General features: G+C 37.4%; 2 protein-coding genes across 2 annotated transcripts in view; one reads left to right on the plus strand and one right to left on the minus strand.

The window, feature by feature from the left end:
* Nucleotides 1-9,648: 9,648 nt before the first annotated feature.
* On the plus strand, nt 9,649-11,886 carry LOC117997335 (uncharacterized). The gene has a single exon (XM_034985604.2). The coding sequence runs from the start codon at nt 9,791-9,793 to the stop codon at nt 11,264-11,266; it is 1,476 nt and encodes a 491-aa protein (XP_034841495.2). The 5' UTR covers nt 9,649-9,790; the 3' UTR covers nt 11,267-11,886.
* Nucleotides 11,887-12,196: 310 nt separating this feature from the next.
* Nucleotides 12,197-17,329, minus strand: part of raskol (Ras GTPase-activating protein raskol) — a 173,474-nt gene continuing 168,341 nt past the window's right edge. Inside the window, exons 18-19 of the mRNA XM_069498086.1 lie at nt 16,619-16,734; nt 12,197-16,175 (exon numbers count right to left, since the gene is read on the minus strand). Coding sequence (XP_069354187.1) covers nt 15,935-16,175; nt 16,619-16,734 — 357 coding nt within the window. The 3' untranslated portion in view covers nt 12,197-15,934. The remainder of the gene's footprint in view (nt 16,176-16,618; nt 16,735-17,329) is intronic.

The raw sequence follows: 17,329 nt of genomic DNA on the forward strand, positions 1-17,329 counted from the left end.
AAGTATAGGTTAGGTACCATAGATGATCTGCAACCTGAAAATAATAATTTATTTTAGAAAAATACTTAAGTAATATAATAAGCTAGCTAAATTTGGTAGGTAGGTCCATTTCATACAAAATTTTACTAACTTATACCCTTCTATACTAGATTGTGCCCGCGATTTTGTCCGCGAGGACTACACAAATTTCAATTAGATAGATCAGTCAGTCAGCTTTTCCTTTTTTATATATAGATAAATTAAGTACCTACTTTCTTGTTTGTGAATGGATGCAAGTAATGGTAGGTAGTAGGTAGGTATTTTCTGTTATTGTATGTATGTTTCTTAATATACCTGGTAGGTAGGTACCTACCTAGGTTTCTATTCTGGTGAAAAAATGGGTTGATTTTATCAGATGTAGGTACCAACTTATATGTATAATTGAATCATAAATTAATGTAAGTAGGCACCTACTTAGTAGGAAATTTGAGCCACACGTTTGATGTACCTACCCATAAGGCTTAGAATAATATTATGTAGGTATTAGGTACCTAGGTATAGGTAGGTAATAAATTGTGCATATCTTACCTTTGCCTCAATGATCAAGGTGTGACATACTCTTTGTGATCGATCTTACAACGCTACAAGTAAATGCATTCTGCGAGCTATATGTATGGATGGCTATCGCTGCACAAAATGATTCATCCGAGATGCACTATTATCATTATCTATCATTTTAGCCTGTGGATGTCTGTCTTCTACATCCAATCATCGCTGCACAAAATGATTCATCCGAGATGCACTATTATCATTATCTATCATTTTAGCCTGTGGATGTCTGTCTTCTACATCCAGTCATCGCTGCACAAAATGATTCATCCGAGATGCACTATTATCATTATCTATCATTTTAGCCTGTGGATGTCTGTCTTCTACATCCAGTCATCGCTGCACAAAATGATTCATCCGAGATGCACTATTATCATTATCTATCATTTTAGCCTGTGGATGTCTGTCTTCTACATCCAGTCATCGCTGCACAAAATGATTCATCCGAGATGCACTATTATCATTATCTATCATTTTAGCCTGTGGATGTCTGTCTTCTACATCCAATCATCGCTGCACAAAATGATTCATCCGAGATGCACTATTATCATTATCTATCATTTTAGCCTGTGGATGTCTGTCTTCTACATCCAGTCTTGAGGCATCCTCATTCAGCCACTTCACGTTAGGTACCTACTCTATAATATGAACGGTCCATCGGTCGGTACCCCACTAGGTACTTGTAGGTATGCTGTGGTACCAAATCTCAACTCAGTAGGAACGCAGGCATGGATTGTTCACTGCCACTTCAACTTGCTGGGTGGTTTCGACTATGTGAGAACCTGTTTCTTTGACGGATGCTCAACCAAGTACGACAGGCATGGATTGTTCACTGCCACTTCAACTTGCTGGGGGGTTTCGACTATGTGAGAACCTGTTTCTTTGACGGATGCTCAACCAAGTACGACAGGCATGGATTGTTCACTGCCACTTCAACTTGCTGGGGGGTTTCGACTATGTGAGAACCTGTTTCTTTGACGGATGCTCAACCCAGTACGACAGGCATGGATTGTTCACTGCCACTTCAACTTGCTGGGGGGTTTCGACTATGTGAGAACCTGTTTCTTTGACGGATGCTCAACCAAGTACGACAGGCATGGATTGTTCACTGCCACTTCAACTTGTTGGGGGGTTTCGACTATGTGAGAACCTGTTTCTTTGACGGATGCTCAACCCAGTACGACAGGCATGGATTGTACACTGCCACTTCAACTTGCTGGGGGGTTTCGACTATGTGAGAACCTGTTTCTTTGACGGATGCTCAACCCAGTACGACAGGCAAGGATTGTTCACTGCCACTTCAACTTACGGGGGGGTTTGGGCTATGTGAGAACCTGTTTCTTTGACGGATGCTCAACCCAGTACGACATGCATGGATTGTTCACTGTCACTTCAACTTGCTGGAGGGTTTGGGCTATGTGAGAACCTGTTTCTTTGACCGATACACTGCGCACATCACAAATTACGCCGCTGAACCAAATTTAAGTTACACAATCACGACGGTTAGCTTTGACTACCTTCCCAAACATTCTCCTTGCCTCCGTGGGCAAATTAAGGCACTTCACTTATTAAATTTCATCATTTTGTTTAATTATCAATAAGCTTTCACGCTTCTCTCACCGAGTATTTTTTGGTGAATTACAATTCGACTATCGACTCGTATCCATAAGCGAAAATGACGTCATTTACTAGTTTTAGGACGTCAAACTTAGGACTCGTACTGCCAAATTACTCGATATTGGTATTGGTGTAGGTAAACGCAAACCATTCTCGATGGTGACGTAGTTATGTGGTAATTGGTATCGTAAAGTTGAAAGCTATACTCGCAAACACTCGATCATCTTTAGTTCGCAATATTTCCGCTGTGTCGCTGCCTGTAGATGTATGGAAACAGTCGATTTCGACTTTGGTATTTTTAAAACTATGAAATCTTATATAACTGTACTGTACAGATTTTTGTGGCATTCATTCATTCGGTTCGTTTCACTTCGATTCGCTTAGACTCTGTTAGCGTGATTCGACCCTTATCCATTAAAAGCTGTGTGATATTCGTTCATATCAATTTAATGAAAAATACTATTTTTGATATTTTTGACGTTTGTAGGTGACTAGCTGAGTCCCGCGACTTCGTACGTTAGGTTTTTAAATATCCCGTGGGAAATCTTTGATTTTACGGGATAAAAGTAGCCTATGCCACTCTCCAGGTCTTTGACTGTATCCGTGCAAAAAATCACGTCAAACCGTTGCTCCGTTGCGACGTGATTGAAGGACAAACCAACAGGGGCGAGGGGGTTAGGTAGTATTTATCTGTACATGGTATATACATATAATATGAAGACGTTACCATATCAAAAGCAAAATGCTTTGTCGTATATAAATAAATGTAGATTTAATAAAAACGACGTGAGTGTTTGATCAAACGATTCAAGTCATAAAATATCTATAATTAAACCCTCTTACGTCGGGTTCAACGCGATCATTAATCATAATTTGGACAATAATAAATATAGGTACTTACCAACCAAATTGTACCTATTTATCAATCTTTCTTGCAACAACGACAACTATTTTGAATTTATTGAAATATAAAAGGTCACGCAACGAAGTAGGTACGAACGTCTGATTATAAATGTATCTGACTAAAGGTGCGTTTCCACTGAAGCAGAGCGGAGCGCACAGAAGACGATAGACCCCTTGACCTCTCTTGTACCTTGGCAACTTCCCTGGCGCTGTGATTTTATAAGTGGAAGGTCCCGGGATCGATTCCCGATAGGGGCAATTTGAGACTTTATAATTTTTAAATTGTCACTGGTCTAGTCTTGTGGGAGGCTTCTGCCATGGCTAATTACCACCCTGCCGGCAAAGCCATGCGGCCAAGCGATTTAGCGTTCCGATACGATGTCATGTGAAATCGATAAATGGATTTAATAAAAATGCAATACCCCTTCCAAGTACCGAGTTCATCACTTACCTCCAGGTGAGATCGCACTCAAGGTCTTGTATTGCAATAAAAAAGGCTAAGGTGCTAAAAACCTGAAGTTTCACTGCTATAGGCGTTTATTATGGATTTTCAACGTATTTGTCTTTAAAATGAAAATGCTTGCTTGGTGTCTTTAGAAATATTAATTTTTAATTACCAAAACATTAAATATCACTGCAAGATGACATACCTAGTACCTAAGATTTCTCATTTCCTATCTACGTAAGTAATCAACGTAAAAAATATTTGCCTTGCGTTTCTTTCCTATTACTGAAATCTTTAGTACGGTTTAGATAACGACGCGAGTAAATACCCAAATAGGAAATACTTTACTGATTTCATATGGCAAAGTACCCAGCAGTATCTGCTTGGCAAAACATTCATTCACGGTTTACGTCGTAGCAGTCAATTTTACATGAAGTAGGACTCGACTGTTAACAGCTCCGTTGATTGATGGTTTCCGGATCAATGTATGGAGCTTAAATATTGAGATGGATTCGCCAGCGTATGAATGAGGTGAAGAATTATTCAGGTGATGGATGATCGCAGGGCGTTCAACCCCGCGGGTTCGTGGACCGGCCGAGTTTCAGAGTTCAGACAGCTGATCGCGCGTGTGAGATTTAGATAAAGAGAGAAGTTAAGACAGTGGGCTTTAATAGTGATGATAAATTAAATCCAATGATTACTAATGAAAGTTATCATTTATCAATTATTTGTCAGGTAAGGCCAAATACTAAGTAATTAAAAATCAAGCAAAGCATCTGCTGTATTATTTCAAAGTAAGAATCCTAATCATCTAAACAGGCTTCTATAATAATTAGAAGCTAACAACCTAGTGTTTACTTTTATCTCAATGTGTAAAATAAATAGCCCAAGAGGGTAGGTGATAAATACAGAAGTAAAACCAACCAAGTCGAATAATAACTGAATTGTATTTGTTCAGCATTGATCTATTTATATTAAAATGAAACTACCACCCATTTCGCTAAGGTGTTTAGTCATGGAGAAGAAAGGGCAAAGAAACTCCATAACACACATCTTTTAAAACATTAGAACGTTGAGTAAAGTAGTAGGTACGTATTTGGTACACAGTTACAACAGGTAACCTATAAAAGGCAAATGATTACATTACATTATAATACAATATAAGAATACTTAACTTCAGTAAGGTCCGCTGTGTTTGCTCTGGGCTGTCGATACAAGACTGTCCCCTCTCTGTCGAGGTAGGGTACTTTTATAACACTGCCATCGCAAACAAGGCGGATATCGACTATCACATGATCTTAATATTAATCATTATTTATTTTAGGTTTGTTGACAAAAGGTATGTTGACACACCCAATTTACAATAATAAAATCAGTGACATTGATGGTCTACGTATTAATAATTTACAATAATAATAAGCGACTTAAATTGTCAGTTTACACAACATTATTATTTCACATAATAGCTATTGCCAACTGTATGTTGACAATAGCTTAATATAATGTCACTCTTAGTATATTGACAATATTTAATTTACAATGAATAATTAGTGACATGTATTGATAATTTATATAATATTATTTTTCATATTTTCATATTCCTAGATACCAAATTAAACAAGAATAAACAATAATAGTTTTACACTATTGTATTGTATGACGACAGTAAGAAACTAGGAACATTGACATTGTATCCGGAAACGGAATAACGATTCTGTTTTAAACATCACAACAAACATTTACTTCAGACTCCCAAGTTTATGATTAGATGAATTTTAGCATAATAATTATGTATCCAATTTTATCGTAATATAACACGGCCATACTGACAAGTACTTCGCTCCCGAAGTACATAGGGAAATACGGAGAGAAAGGAAAAAAAATCCTTATGTTTTGTTTTTTTTTTTTTTAATACCATTCGGCAATAATAACATTTGTCCCTTTTAGGATTAAAAACTCTTGTCCCGTTTGGGAATCTCAACGTTTGTCTCATTCGGACATCTCAAATTATTTATTATTATTATTCATATTACCATTATAAATTTACTATAATAGGTATGTATTTATTATTACATTTACCATATTTATTTATTTTATTTTTAATTTATTTACCTTTATTATTATCAATATTTGTTCCATTCGGAAATCTCAAGCTCGTCCCATTCGGGAATCTCGATATTTTGTTCCATTCGGAAATCTCAAGCTCGTCCCATTCGGGAATCTCGATATTTTGTTCCATTCGGAAATCTCAAGCTCGTCCCATTCGGGAATCTCGATATTTTGTTCCATTCGGAAATCTCAAGCTCGTCCCATTCGGGAATCTCGATATTTTGTTCCATTCGGAAATCTCAAGCTCGTCCCATTCGGGAATCTCGATATGTGTTCCTTTCGGAAATCTCTTAGTTCGTTCCTTTCGGAAATCTCTCAAGTTTGGTTTTTTTTTTTTTTTTTTGTCCCATTGGGAGTCTTAACATTTTGTCACAGTGAGTCTTAACATTTTGTCCCATTGGGAGTCTTAACATTTTGTCACATAGTGAGTCTTAACATTTTGTCCCATTGGGAGTCTTAACATTTTGTCACAATATAGTGAGTCGTAACATTTTGTCCCATTGAACTTTTTGTCACATGGTGAGTCTTAACATTTTGTCCCATTGGGAGTCTTAACATTTTGCCACATAGTAAGTCTTAACATTTTGTATCCTTAAAATTTTTTTTTTTTTTCTTTTCTTTTTTTCTTTTTTTTCTTTTCCCTTTCCTTCCTCTCCGTTCTCCTTCTGTCATTTAGCATAAATTATTAGTATGTTTTATTATAATTCGGCCATCTTGATAAGTACTTCGTTCCCGAAGTACATAGGAAAATAGAAAACTGCAGCCCGTGAAATTAAATCAACTACGGCAACAAAAGCACCGACACAAAAAAAAATAAGATTGTGCCATTCGCAAAACAAAATTCAATGATTCAATGTCAATGTTACTGTCATAAAAACTAGGATAGACGTCAGACCGAAATTAGAGTAGAAGAGAATATGTTTTCTTTGTTGATTATGTCTTATAAACAAGTTTAGTGGATGCAAACCAACTCAAAACAAGAATAAATTGATAACACGAAACGTAGGTATTTAAAATGTTCTGATAGCATTACTGAACAGAAAAAACTTGAGCAGGTAATCTGCCTTACGTTGCTAAAAAAGTAATTTAGTTAAATAATAAAAGTTACTTGAATGGACCATCTCTTTTGTGTTGTTTTAAGAGAAGAAAAATGGTCGAGTTATTTTAAGAAGCAAAATAAATAAATAAATATAGTTTATGTTTAAGTTACATAAATCAGAATAAGGTAATTTCTTCAAGTTTCGAGTTGTAAGTACGATGCAATTTCTCAAAATTGCAAACCTACTGATTTGATTATTATTATTGTTTCGGTATATCATAACTTTCTAAATGATTTCACATTGTTATATACTTTATCAAAAACCGTTCGGCCAATCTGACCTCTAACTAGACTTATTCTTATCCAAATAAATTATACCACAAACACGTGGTTTAAACTTAAAAGTTGCACCAAGTTCACTTCGAAGCAGCACATAAATACACTTCACTTAACTTTCAAAATTGAAGCGACGTTCCAACAAAAGGTGCCACACGAGCACCAAGTGCCGATGACAAAAGCGCTGCAGGGTGCTTTGGGATCATCGGACACGAACACCACGTGCCGCCGACGACAGGTGGCAGCCTGTCGCTTCGAGGAGAGGCCACATCCACGATTACTGAAAGCATTTGAAAAGTATTAGTATTGCGACAAGAAAAGAATTATCGTATCCCACTTCTGATGTGAGATTTAGATAAAGAGAGAAGTTAAGACAGTGGGCTTTAATAGTGATGATAAATTAAATCCAATGATTACTAATGAAAGTTATCATTTATCAATTATTTGTCAGGTAAGGCCAAATACTAAGTAATTAAAAATCAAGCAAAGCATCTGCTGTATTATTTCAAAGTAAGAATCCTAATCATCTAAACAGGCTTCTATAATAATTAGAAGCTAACAACCTAGTGTTTACTTTTATCTCAATGTGTAAAATAAATAGCCCAAGAGGGTAGGTGATAAATACAGAAGTAAAACCAACCAAGTCGAATAATAACTGAATTGTATTTGTTCAGCATTGATCTATTTATATTAAAATGAAACTACCACCCATTTCGCTAAGGTGTTTAGTCATGGAGAAGAAAGGGCAAAGAAACTCCATAACACACATCTTTTAAAACATTAGAACGTTGAGTAAAGTAGTAGGTACGTATTTGGTACACAGTTACAACAGGTAACCTATAAAAGGCAAATGATTACATTACATTATAATACAATATAAGAATACTTAACTTCAGTAAGGTCCGCTGTGTTTGCTCTGGGCTGTCGATACAAGACTGTCCCCTCTCTGTCGAGGTAGGGTACTTTTATAACACTGCCATCGCAAACAAGGCGGATATCGACTATCACATGATCTTAATATTAATCATTATTTATTTTAGGTTTGTTGACAAAAGGTATGTTGACACACCCAATTTACAATAATAAAATCAGTGACATTGATGGTCTACGTATTAATAATTTACAATAATAATAAGCGACTTAAATTGTCAGTTTACACAACATTATTATTTCACATAATAGCTATTGCCAACTGTATGTTGACAATAGCTTAATATAATGTCACTCTTAGTATATTGACAATATTTAATTTACAATGAATAATTAGTGACATGTATTGATAATTTATATAATATTATTTTTCATATTTTCATATTCCTAGATACCAAATTAAACAAGAATAAACAATAATAGTTTTACACTATTGTATTGTATGACGACAGTAAGAAACTAGGAACATTGACATTGTATCCGGAAACGGAATAACGATTCTGTTTTAAACATCACAACAAACATTTACTTCAGACTCCCAAGTTTATGATTAGATGAATTTTAGCATAATAATTATGTATCCAATTTTATCGTAATATAACACGCGCGTCACGCCTCTACCCGGCGAATGACTAACAAATAGTTTCGTCCGTTACTTATTAATTTATACGTGGTTTATTGACGTAACCAAGCAACGTGTGAATGCGATTTATACAATAGCCGAGTTGTAAAATATAATATAATTTTTTAGGTGTTGCACATTTACAAGATTTATCACTACCGCGTCTGTTTTATCTTCCCAAACAGTAGCTACTTACCCAGGTCCCAGGTCTGTATTCCTTAATAGTAGGTACCTCTAAGGTACATATCATGATGTTATATGCCCAGTGATAATATGTAGGTAGGAAAGTAATGCACGGTCATACAGGAAGATTCACAAAAACTGGATCATCATTCGTAAATTGACGCGTCCCACCTTATCTTATTACGAGTATAAAAATCTGAATATATACCTACCTACTTAATAAGTTAAGGTCACTTGACTGACTAACTGATCAACGCACAGCTTAAACTAGGGGACGAATCGGTGAAATTTGGCATGCAGATAGACCTATTATGACGTACACATCCGCTAAGGATTTTTTTTTTTAAATTCAATCTCGAAGAGGGTAAAATAAGAGTTAGAAATTTGGGTAGCCCACGCGGACGATGTCGTGGTATAAGCTAATAAGCTATAATAAGTATAAGCTAGTCTTTCTATATAATATGAAAGAAAAAGATGACTGACTGACTGACTGACTGATCTATCAATGCACAGCTCTAACTACTGGACGGATCGGGCTGAAATTTGGCATGCAGGTGAATCTTTATTTTCACAGGCTGTAGGTAGAGTAGCAGCAGGACATAATAACATTTAACTTATTATTTATTTTTTATACTCATCTATGTTGGTTCAGCTACTCGACAATAGATGGCAGTTTAACACAAACACGGAAAATCGAATGAAAACACCCCAACTAAAAAAGTACCTACTAAAAAGTATGTATAATATAAAATGAAGTTTAATTTTTAAATGAAACTACAAACTTTTTATAGACAATTTCATAATTTCATAAAAAATGGTAACATAAAAAACACAAATTGACATTTCTTAATTCATATAAATATTTAGTTAGATTACTTTACTAATTTTATTTAATTTTTTATATTGTTGCTTACCTTCTGCAAGTTATTTATTTATATTTTCAAAATCAATCAGTTCAAACGATTTGAACGATTTCATTTACTCTATAAAATAGAGGTAGAATATTTAATTAGAAAAGATGGTGCAATTACAAAGTGGACCCGAATCGAGTCATGAAGATCGCAAGGAACGCCGCTTGCAAGTGGTCTACAAGCGACATACGCACGAGCGGCAAATATTCATGCAAGAGCTGAAGGAAATTCGACGTCGAAGGGCAATACAAATGTACAAAACACTGAAACGTCTTATCGGCCCCACCTGGATGCAAGCTCTCAGTGTACTTCAAAGAAAAGCCTTAGACAAGTTAGAATTCTGTATTTATCAAGATATGCTAGAAGGGCGGCCAATCCGGACGGCCAATACAATGAAAGAACTTGGTCTTTACCCAAGACCAAATAACTACGACCTGATGAATTGTGTGTACCTCGGTCGCAAAGATCCGAAAGAGATGCTAGCGCAACTGTTTCTCATGACTTACGGACATCCGTTAGAACGCAAAAGAGATACTTACGATCTTAACGCGAGACTAATGCTGTCTGGTATTTTGTACTTAGGCCTACAGAATTTATTACAGTTGTTAAGAATAAGATTTCGCCCTGATAAAGTGGAGGAACCTCATAAACCCAAACCGAAACCCCAAAAGCAGCCACAATTAAAATCACCTTACTTGCAAGACTTGACTGCGTTTCTATATTTGCGACCACAAAAGAAACCCTTTCGACCGGCTCCGCTTCCAAATTTAGAGGATCTCAACGACCCATATGAGGAAGAACCGCCGATTACGAAGCCACCGCCCCCGCCACTTCCACCCCCGCCGCCTAAAAAGAGGCTCGCACGGGGTTACTGCGACAAAATAGCCGGAGTTATGAATATAGAACCATATTCCGCCATTACAACAAGTCCAACTGTAAAGAAGACCATTACACAACGAACTCGTCCACAGAAACCTAGAAGCTCTAAAATGAGCATTGAAATGAAAAAATCTTATGGCATGAGCATGTCTCGTACAAACAAAGGCGGGAAAAGAAGAAAAAAGCTCACTGCACCAAGTACTGGAATAGCCAATACAAAATTTATGATCAATGGAGTGTTTAGTGTACAAGGTAAAACAAGATTTGTGCTCGGTAACGTCTCCACATTGCCTCCCGAGGGAGATCTTATACATGGTGGGTATACATTAATAAAAGGAGAATACATCAATATACATTGTGGCTTCCGCGGACTATCGCCGCCACAGAAACTTGGCACAGTTTGCGATTGTGTCAAGAATTGGCAGGACGTTGCTTTCAAATATGTGAAGCAAAATAAATGTCGATGTGGTCATCTTTATGATTACGGAAACGAAGGAACTTTTCCTCCGGAGGAGCTCCCGTACTTTCAAAAGCCGACGCAATTTTCGCCGTTCCAGTTCAACTACCATACGATATATAATTTAGATGAAAAACAACTCTTTGTTCAAAAGGAGTTTAAAAAAATTTGGGAAACGGAGAGCGTACTCCTCGAAGGTGATAATGCTGTGATTGAAAAAAAAAGACAAAAAGAGGAAAAAAGCTAAACTTTCATCGAATATTTGTTTAGGGCAATCTCCAAAGCCCGAAGACTACTTAAAATGTGCCCTTCATCACATGAGACGTTTGAATATAGCTGCTAAACTCCCTGATATTCACTTGGTGGCAGAGCTAAAGGAGTGGATGAGACGACGTCTCTACGGACCGCTCGATGAATCTGAGAAGCGGCTTAAGTTGAAAAGCAGCTTTATGTTTTGGCAGATTTTGTTAGGGCTCGAAAACAAAGGTTTCAGTCACGTGAATACTAAGAAAGACCCCGCATTTACCGGCCATACGACATGGACGCATAAGCAAGATTTGAATGACAAATTTCGAAAATATACACGTAAATATAAACTGGAGTTATATAGGACGTATGCTAAGAGTGCAAATTTCTATTGGCCAACTATGTTTCAGGCCGAATTTCCAGACAAAAAGTTTCGTGAAATATTTTTTTCATATCTTTCCGCTCGTATCGAAGACGTCCATCTAATGCGGCCGTACAACTCAAGAGAAACCGCAGCGCGTGCGACCCTTGTCAACAAAAACCGATATGTGTGTAGGCCGAGTGGTGTTGAGGACAAAGAATAGATCTGTGTGCTTTCAAAAATAAATATTCTGCTGATCAAATAAAGCCTGAAATGATTGAAAGTCTGCATTTTGACATTTCAATACTTCGTATGTTTATTATCAGTCTGTAATATTGTAATTAGTTGCAACTTGCAATATAATGACGTAGCAGTGTATATTATATTCGGCCTAACTATCGCTTGAGGCTTGAGTAACGCACTTTCGCAAAAAAAAAATACGGGCCGAATTGAGAACCACCTTCTTTTTGGAAGTCTGTTAAAAATAGGCGTGCAAGCCGCATAATAGCAAGGCTCTCGCAGTGGCAGCCTGCAAATAGCGTAGGAATGGATAAAAATAAAAGTCTGTAATACGTAATCCATAATTTAATCTGATAAGTATATTATAATAATATACCTATTCAGGTATTTTACAAAGTTATGGCTAAAAAATATTTTTCACTGAAAAACAACTAAGTTGTCGAGTCGAATATAAATTGCAGTACATAAAATGAATTTCATACGAAACAAATATCGAATTTGTTCAAAGCATTTCGGAAATGCCCAAAAATTATTCAATCATGTTGTTATTAGGTACAATTTTACTTTTTTACTTTTATTCTACATTCACACTATAATACTCAAAGGTATTAAAAATATTTCTCTTTGCAATATCGGTTCACTACAAATAGGCATATTTGCTAAAATGTTATTATACAAATCTTACATTATTATAAAATCTATAACACTTTAAAATATAACGCCAGAGCTTAAAACACGGGTGCTAATATCCCACTACAACTCTAGTCCAATATCAGTGCAAATACTAGTCAAGATTTTGGATGAAGTTTGTAATAGAGAGAGCCAGCACGTGCCAGACTTTCGTTATTTTATAAAAGCTGAAAGTTTACAATGCGTATTGCCTCCAATACAGGGAGGCACGATTAGCGGTTATGGAGTTTGGATCATGGTGGCGTTGGGAGATAATAGGTAATAAAGGTGTTATCTCCCAAGGCCACCATGATCCATACTTCATAGTCGCTGATCGTTCCTCCCTGTGTTGTGGACCATATGCAGATAAACTTTTAGCTTTTATGAAATAACGAAAGTCTGGCACGCGCTGGCTCTTAGTCCATAAGCAACCGACGAGTCAGCAAAAATTACTAGTTGCCAAGCGTTGAAGAGACTACTCGTATTACTTATTGTATTTTCAAAGAAAAAATCCAAGAATCTGTCTTGAATCTTGACTAGTACATACGCCATATTATTATATTTTATTTAAGGGATATTTAACGTCTTTGGTATCATTGTTACAAAAAATAAACAAAACAATCAATTGTCACTTGTGAAAATACTAAACCAGAATTAATCATACGAAATACTGATATAGAACGAAATGTTAATGTCAGTTAAAGCTATTTACATTAGAACTAAAGAAACAATCACGGAAACAATATGATACGCGTAAAATTTAACTCCTCACGCGCTATTTTAACTTTTTGTGTCAAATTTCATGTCCAAAGTACGATTTCAGTCATTATTTTAAAGGTGAACCGAACCGTACTTTTGGCATAACAGTTGACCCATAGAGTTAAAATATTGTACGGACTATAATTATTAACAAAAATACATGATGGCAGATAAAACCGTTGTGATAATAGTTATAGTTCAATTATAAATAACAATTTATTTATTGCAGAATACGCACAATTATAAGCTTATTAAGTAAAAATTAATAGTAATAAGAAACAGTTTAAAATGCAAGTAGTCAATGACACGTCGATTAAAGACGTACATACATAAATAAGTTTGTGCAAAAATTTATTACCAAAGTTTAATTTATACATGAAAAAATATTCAATAAGTAAAGATTTAATGGTATAAATCTACGTACTTAGTATTTATATAATGTAAAAGGGGCAATAAACAGTCAATTCTAAAGGGTAATATAATCAATTCTGCAGCTACGATAAAGCGAAATATGTCTGAGAAGAAATAACAAACGTATAGCGCCTAACTGAGTAGGCTACTCAGTAGTGGCGTGCACAGGGTTTGAAGCCAGGGTAGGCATTAGTTAGGTGAGAACCAGTGGCCCTACCGCGGTTGTTTGACAGCTACAATGTCACGATCGCAATCATCTCTGATTGGTTAATGCTCGCTCACTATTGGCTACAATGCATTGTTGCAACAAGAATGGCACAAATTCAGCCAATCAGAACAATTGAGATTGTAATTGATTGATGCAGGTTTTAGACAATCGCCCTACTGTTTACTGGCAGGTCATAATGAAAAATATGCATTGAGCTATTATAACTGGGGTAAGCAGTGCATTTATGCCTATATGACCAGCACGCCACTGCTCCTTAGGTAGTAAAGCTGTTCGGCGCGGTGATTACGTATCTCACGACAGGCTTGCGACAGATTTCGCGATCGTTGCTGTCGAACGTCACACGTAATAGCGGCTACAGAGACAGCAATAGCCACAAAGCAAAATAAGAAGAAGAGAGACAGCAAATGAACTGTCGTATTGCTACTGCTGTCGCGTAGCTGTCGCTACTGCAACGTTTTACGTAATCACCCCGCGGGAGGGTGACAGTTGTTACAAGAGTTGACGAATCACTGAGCTCTCGCAACACGTCGTCACAGCCCTCCCGCACCGCTCCACTACCGCAAGAACCTACTCGGTTAGGCTTAATTTACACTGAAAGGGAATGGAGGCGAATTTCTAAAATATTACACAGCATATTGACTTCTATCTCCACACCGTAAAGAGAAATTTCAACCGAGAAAGGAAATTCCCGCGAAGTCGCCGGAATTCCCGCGCATTTTTCATTTACGCAAGTAATTTGTGTTTTACGTAGTGAAGATAGATATCAATATGCTACGTAATATTTTAAAAATTCGCTTCCATTCCCTTTCAGTGTAAATTGAGCCTTATGCGTTATAATAGTTTATATTGGAATTTGGGGCTGACGGATGTTGGCAGTTAGAGAAACTTATAGTATACAATTATCATCACAACACTCAACTTTTCTGTATCATTATGGAAAATCATAATATACGAGCGAGATTTTGGTGGGCAGTCACGATTTTTGGATAATTTACTCGTACTGAAGGCGCACTGAACTTTTTTTTAAATAAATAGGCGTGCGCTTGTACTGCTATCACCCCAAAGTAGGTGATGATGCAGCCCTAAGATGGAGCGCGCTTGCCAATAAGATGCCTATTCACTCTTCTTTTAAAGATGGGCATTCCATATTCCGCGTATTAGAAACGAGGAAGCGAATTGCTTTAGACAAGACCGTGGAATTTTATATGTAAGGGTGCAGCCGTTTACGACGCCTCGCGGTCCGATAGTAAAATGGTGTGAGGGTAGTACGAGATTTTATGTCTCACCAACGTTGATAGTATTCGAGTGTCGAAACACTTCCGCGTTATAGTAAACTGGATCTTAATGGCCTTGTTTTAAAGCTCAAGTGTAGAGGTGCACATCTACAGCCAGCGCTCCAAGCGGGAACGTTGCGAAATTAAAATCAGTGGCATTGAATTTTTGACTTTAATCCAAGGCTCTTAAGTCCATTTTACTTTGACATTATTGTGCTTCGACTCTCGAATTCTAGCAACGTTGGTGAGACGTAAAATCTAACACTAAGCGTATGGTACATATTTACTAATGTGCATCATATTCACGAATCTGCCGTATTCACGTAGGTCCGTCGTGGGCCTACTTTCCACTACTACCTAGTACGTCAGTACCTATTGGTCGTTAGCTCGGACTACACAATGTCATGGATGGGAATCCCTCGAATGTAATGGTATCTACGCAATTTTACCCAGAGACTTGTCACCTGCTTCATCTACCCGCATTTGCCTTTCGCCTTTGCACGCATCAGTGACGTCATCGTCAAATTTCAGTCATGATTTTTATACCAATATTATTTATGGAATTATCTATATCTTTCATATCTGCCCGGATTATCTCTGGAAGTATAACTTTCTCTTTCATATCTGCCCGGATGCGTATATGTTCGCACTTTTAATGCTCACTAAAATTTCATACACGTACGCTTGCTATGTATCAGGTTACCTCTGGAAATATATCTATCTCTTTCATATCTGCAGCTCTTGGTGCGAGTGGGGGGAGTGAGAGGGGTTGTGGGGCGCGGGGTGCGCGGGCGCAGGGAGAGGCGCCCGTTGCTGCAAGTGCACAAGCGCAGACAGCAAACGCGTGTTGGCCTCGTCTAGTGCCGCGATGCGGTGCTCCTGCGCCTCGATCACTCGCTGTTTGTGCGACAGCGCGGCGGCCATCTTGCGCTGTTCCCGCCTCAACTCTTCCTCTACGCATATTAATCTGTAAAGAGTTAAGTTTTTACTTTATTAATGTCACAATCTATTTATACTAATCTAAATATATAAAAGGACTGGTCTATCAACGCACAGCTCAAACTACTGGACGGATTGGGCTGAGATAGCTATTATGACGTAGGGATCCGCTAAGAAAGGATTTTTGTAAATTTAACCCCTAAGGGGGTGTGAAATAGGGGTTTGAAATTTGTGTAGTCCAGACGAAGTCGCGAGCATAAGCTAGTAATAATATACCTAAATAGAAAAGTGTGTCAAAAATTTACAAAATTTGGTTGCTTGCTTAGTTGTAGCTTGTATCCCAGGGATAGACATAGGCGACTTTTTGCCCCGGAAAATCAAAGACTCCCTTAGGATTTTCCAAGCTTAAATACATGCGGACGAAGTCGCGGACATCATCTAGTTATAGTGTGTATAAAACGCCTTTATTACCTGGATATGATAGCCTTCATTTTGGCATCCGTGTGATCTTGACCAGAATCAGTGGGACCCAGACGCCCTCGGAGGAGTTCCACTGAACATTTTAGCCTCTCTATTTCACGTTCATACTGAAAAATAATAAACAATAAACAAATAGATACTTCAATACAGCAACTTTAAATACACAAACGCATGTGAATTGTGCTAGTAAAGCAACGTTGACCGAAGTCGGTAACTGGACGGGATGGGACTTTCGATATCCAAATCTAACATCTGATAGTAATCATTAAACCTAAGGCCGCCTTGAAATTTGTCGCAAAGTGGCCGAGCGTAGGCAGCGCGGCTGCAGCGCTGCTTTGTAAACCCGTATAAATGACGCGTATGACGCGGTCGCACATCAGTTCATCGATCGAAATTATATGGATTTACAAAGTAGCGCGATAGCAGCGTTGCAGCCACGCTGTCTCCGCGCGGACAGTTTGCAGCAAATTTGAAGGTGCCCTATATGTTGAAATCATTCTCTTAGATGTGATGGACTAAGAGAACAAGATTTCGACTATCAGTGATAATAGCCGGAACCGAACGGCTTAACCTGTTCTCCGTAGCCCGAAGGAAACGAAAAAGCTTTCAGACATCCAAAGCCTGCCACCTATCTATCTATCCTAGTTACCGAGCGAGGTGAAAATTATTTAACCTGTGTGATCGTTTGACATGTGCCATCAC

The sequence above is a fragment of the Maniola hyperantus genome, chromosome 4 (genome assembly GCF_902806685.2).
Source record: "Maniola hyperantus chromosome 4, iAphHyp1.2, whole genome shotgun sequence".
In the NCBI taxonomy this organism is placed as follows: Eukaryota; Metazoa; Arthropoda; class Insecta; order Lepidoptera; family Nymphalidae; genus Maniola; species Maniola hyperantus.